This window comes from Sturnus vulgaris, chromosome 7, assembly GCF_052056855.1.
Source record: "Sturnus vulgaris isolate bStuVul1 chromosome 7, bStuVul1.hap1, whole genome shotgun sequence".
Lineage (NCBI taxonomy): Eukaryota > Metazoa > Chordata > Aves > Passeriformes > Sturnidae > Sturnus > Sturnus vulgaris.
In genome coordinates, this window is record NC_142249.1 from 14,873,047 (window position 1) to 14,878,103 (window position 5,057).

General features: G+C 54.9%; 1 protein-coding gene across 1 annotated transcript; it reads left to right on the forward strand.

Moving 5' to 3' along the window:
* The first annotated feature begins 976 nt into the window (after positions 1 to 976).
* Positions 977 to 4,689, forward strand: FZD7 (frizzled class receptor 7). The gene has a single exon (XM_014879500.2). It carries the CDS (start codon positions 1,047 to 1,049, stop codon positions 2,766 to 2,768), a length of 1,722 nt encoding a protein of 573 aa, XP_014734986.1. The 5' UTR covers positions 977 to 1,046; the 3' UTR covers positions 2,769 to 4,689.
* The last annotated feature ends 368 nt before the right edge of the window (positions 4,690 to 5,057 follow it).

Genomic DNA, 5,057 nt, shown 5'->3' on the forward strand with positions numbered 1-5,057 from the left:
ACCCGGGCGTTTGGTTTGGGGTTTTTTTTCCTTACTCTCTTTTTTTTTCTTCCTTTTTAATAACTCCGGGCACAGGCAGCTGTTCGCATTTTCAAAGCCTGCTCAGAAAGCAGCCAGTTAATTTTAGTTTGCTCGGGCCACCCTGAGCGAGCTGCCTGCCCCCCCCCGCCGCCTTCCCGGCTGTGCCGGGCAGCGCGGGGGGTGGGGGCCGCGGGCGGCTCCTCCCGGCCCGGCGGGGATGGGAAAAGTTGTTCCCAACTTTTTTTCCTCCGGCGCGAGCTCCTCCCCCTCCCCTCCCCCAGCACGGCCCCGCCCCCCGCGCGCGGATTGGCGGGCGGGTGCGGCGAGGCCCCGCCCCCGGCGCGGTTTGTGAATGGGGCCGGCGGCGGGGGCGGGGCCCGCGCGGAGCTGCGCCTTTTTTGTGTGCCGGGGCGGCCGCGGGTCGGGAGCCGCGGAGCGGGCGGCGTCGGCGGAGCCGCGGGCGGAGCGCAACGAAACGAGCCGAGAGACGCGCGGCTACCCCGGACGCACAGCCCGCAGCGGCGTCCGTCGGGAGCGGAGCCCAGCCAAGCCGCGGGGAGGATCGCGCAGTAATTGGATTTTGAAAGTTATTTAAGCCCCGAAGTAAAATACACGGCTCAGCCGGGCGCGGTAATAATCGATTTAGCCGTAACCCAAATCCCCGGGGCCGTGCAGGGAGCAGCGCCTCCGCCTCGCCGCCGCGGGACCCTGCGCGGAGCTGGCCAGAGCCGTCGCCGGGCTACGCGCGCGTCTCCTGTTTCGCCGCCGTTGCCTTCTCCGGGGAGAGCAGCTCCGGAAACTTTCGCCGAGCGAAGCGCCGCCACAGCTCTGCGAGCGCCGCCGCGTCGGAGCCGAGGAAGAAAGTCGTGGAGGTCCGCGCGGAGCCGCGTTCCTCCCGTCGCCGCGCTCCTGCCCCACCGAAGGGGCCCCGCCGCTGCCTTCTGGTCGCTGATGCCCCTGGGGCGTCGCGCCGGCCGGCTCTGAAAGACTCCCCGAGGCTCCCCGGGCCCCCGGCCGCCCCGGCGATGCGGGCTGGAGGAGAATGTGGCGGAGCGGCCGCCGCTGGCTGCCCCTTGCTGGGGCTGGCCGCGCTGCTGGCCGCCCTGCTGGGGACCCCCGCGGGTGCCACGGCACAGCAGTACCACGGCGAGAAGGGCATCTCCGTGCCGGACCACGGTTTCTGCCAGCCCATCTCCATCCCGCTCTGCACGGATATCGCCTACAACCAGACCATCCTGCCCAACCTGCTGGGCCACACCAACCAGGAGGACGCAGGGCTGGAGGTGCACCAGTTCTACCCGCTGGTCAAGGTGCAGTGCTCGCCCGAGCTGAAGTTCTTCCTCTGCTCCATGTACGCGCCGGTGTGCACCGTGCTGGAGCAGGCCATCCCACCCTGCCGTTCACTCTGCGAGCGCGCCCGTCAGGGATGCGAGGCCCTCATGAACAAGTTCGGCTTCCAGTGGCCAGAGCGGCTCCGCTGCGAGAACTTCCCTGTTCACGGTGCGGGTGAGATCTGCGTGGGGCAGAACACGTCGGATGCCCCACCAGGACCTGGTGGTGCGGCGGGTCGGGGGGTCACTGCCCACCCCACAGCTGGCTACCTCCCTGACTTTCTTACCCCACCACAGCCACCCTCCGGCTTCTCCTTCTCTTGCCCCCGGCAGCTCAAAGTACCCTCTTACTTGGGCTACCGGTTCTTGGGGGAGCGGGACTGTGGAGCCCCCTGTGAGCCAACCCGGCCCAATGGGCTCATGTACTTCAAAGAGGCAGAGGTGCGATTTGCCCGGCTGTGGGTGGGTGTGTGGTCCGTGCTTTGCTGTGCCTCCACCCTCTTCACCGTGCTCACCTATCTGGTAGATATGCGTCGTTTCAGCTACCCGGAGAGGCCCATCATCTTCCTCTCAGGCTGCTACTTCATGGTGGCAGTGGCCTATGCAGCAGGCTTCTTGCTGGAGGAGCGGGTGGTGTGTCTGGAGCGCTTCTCTGAGGATGGTTACCGCACAGTAGCCCAAGGCACCAAGAAGGAAGGCTGCACGATCCTCTTTATGATCCTTTACTTCTTTGGCATGGCCAGCTCCATCTGGTGGGTCATCCTGTCCCTCACCTGGTTCCTGGCTGCTGGCATGAAGTGGGGCCATGAGGCCATTGAGGCCAACTCTCAGTATTTTCATCTGGCTGCCTGGGCTGTGCCTGCTGTCAAAACCATCACCATCTTGGCCATGGGACAGGTGGATGGGGATGTACTCAGTGGGGTGTGTTATGTAGGCATCTACAGCGTGGACTCGCTGAGGGGCTTTGTGCTGGCACCCCTATTTGTGTATCTCTTCATTGGCACTTCCTTCTTGCTAGCTGGCTTCGTGTCCTTGTTTCGCATCCGTACCATCATGAAGCACGATGGCACAAAGACAGAGAAACTGGAGAAGCTGATGGTGCGCATCGGTGTCTTCAGTGTCCTCTACACGGTGCCTGCTACCATTGTCCTGGCATGTTACTTCTACGAGCAGGCCTTCCGTGGCACCTGGGAGAAGACGTGGCTCCTCCAGACCTGCAAAACGTATGCTGTGCCCTGTCCCAGCCACTTTGCCCCTATGAGCCCAGACTTCACTGTCTTCATGATCAAGTACCTCATGACCATGATTGTTGGGATCACGACTGGCTTCTGGATTTGGTCTGGCAAAACCCTTCAGTCCTGGCGACGCTTCTACCACAGACTCAGTACCGGCAGCAAAGGCGAGACAGCCGTATGAGACCCTCGTCCCCTCTGGCACACACACACACATGCATACACGCAGAGGAGGCAGAGGAGACGGATACTCAGCACAGGAGTAGGGCAGTGGTTCCCTGAAGAGGGAGGAAGGGAGGCTTTTCCAAACTTTTTCTTCCTCACAGAAGGTTTGGAAAAAAAAATCAAAATCATTGCATAAAGGATCAGTCAAATTATGTCCAGTGGTGCTTATGACCAGCTAAGTGGGAGAGGACTGAAAAAGAGGCCGCTGCTGGGACAGGAGAGTCCTTCACTCAGAAGTCTCCTTACTTCTCTCCTGCTACTCCTGTTGAGGAACAGAAACTCCAACCCAACTAAGATCATCTTGCCTTGCTTTGGACAAGAGGGAGGGGAAGCCAGATGTGCTGAGCCACCCCTGCCGTGAAGTAGCCAAATGCTCTCTGAACTGCCGGGGCCAAACTGCAGCGTGGGCAGGGTAATCCCGAGCCTGAGCTCGCTGCCTGCTCCTTCCAGCTCGGCGGAGCCATCACGTGAGTACTGCACAGCCGGCTACAGCCCGATCGTGTGCTGGGGAGATGCTTCTGTTCTGTCAGCTCACAAGTTCCTTTTTACCTCAGTGATACCTGTTGTAATGTTCTAAAGTAAAAATTTGGCCCTCAATCTGTTATTCTTGCTGCTGTGGGGAAGGAGGGGTTGCTGTTCCACACCCTGAAAAGAAATGACTTGTTGCTTTTGAGCAGAAGGCTTTTCCCCCTTGCCTTTGTTCTAGGAGACAAAGGGGGAAACAAAAGTGTTTTCTATGTAGAAAGGCATAAGCATGGGATTGGTTTTTATGGGCAAACTAACAAAAAGAAGTCGTTGAGGTTCACCCTTGGATGTGAGGAGCTCGCAGAAATAAACATTCCTTTTATGAAAAAAGGAGGCAGGATGTTTTCCTACCGTTCAATATGGGTCACTTTTCTAAGCTGAAGGAAATGCAAGATTTAGAGGGCAAGAAGAGCTTACCGAGAGCACCTGCCAAAACAAGAGCCATTAAAATATGTAATGTAAAGATAGGATTTTTTTCTTTCCTTTCCATAAACCTGTTTTCTCTCCTGCTTTGCAGTGAGCTCGCTGCAGAAAAAGTCAATACACAGCCGGTTTCTGGGGACAGAGCCATCGTTTTGGCTCACGATGGACTCTTTGCCTGCTCCTCAGGTTCCCTGAGCTGCATGGCAATGATTTTTGGTGCAGGTGGGGGAGCTGGGGTTGGGGTTTAAAATCAAGCAGTTACTGCAAGTGAGGAGCCTTCTCATTTCAGCTAAAACACAGCTGGTTAAGTTTCCAGTGATAATGTCTTGGAAGGAAAAGCATTCAAAAATTTATCATCAAATGCATCGTTTTCTTTTTGAAATGTGACATTTTTCTATTCTGAAAATTTTTATGTTGACTTGTTCCTATTTTATTTTTTGCATACTACTTTACCTTTATATTCACTGAAGGGTTGTTTTTATAAGTATATGTGTGTGTGTGTATTCTTGCCTAAGGACAAAATAGGACATTCTGGATTTTTAGCAAGTCTCCACCCTATAGCTGCTCTTCGTGTTTTTGGGGGGAAAATGTCTAGAATGAAAGTTTAAAAAGAAAAAGCCTGTTCAGGGTGAGGGGGCAGACTGCTGCTGTCTGAGGGCGTACCAGTAGTCTGAGCATGAGGAATGGGCCCATCAACCAAATCCTTCAGTAGATCTGATGTCAGACTTGCAGGGCTTGGTTTGTCTTTTATAATGTGCACATGGAAGAAAAAAAACAAGCGTGTCAGACAAGTGCAGTATGTATATTTTGTAAATCTCATTTTTGTAAGAAAATATGTATTTATGTTTTTACTTGATTTTTTTTTTTAAGGTCTGTATGAGGCCCTGCTTCACCCCATGTACAGATCACTAAATAAATAATTTTTAATACAAGGGCTCTAATGACATTCTTTCCATCTTTGAATACTTGGCAGGTTTTAGAATGGGGAGAAGCTCTGAAAAGTGGTGTCTTCTCCCCCACCACTTTGTTATGGATAATACAAGAGACTTTTTGGTGAATGCAGACTGGAAACTCAGCTGTGGCTTGAAACTGTTCGTTCTGATTGCCAGCCCCTCACAACAGGAGAGCACATTTTGAGACAGCCGGTTTCAAATGTCTGCCCTCACTTGAGGTACTTGCATGCTAGCCAAGTTTTCTTCCAGTCTCTGCTTCTCTCTGAGGGCAAGCTGATAAACCAGTTCCCTTATCTAGAAAATAAGGATAATGCTCTCTTCCCATTCCAAAGAGACTTTAGGACTGA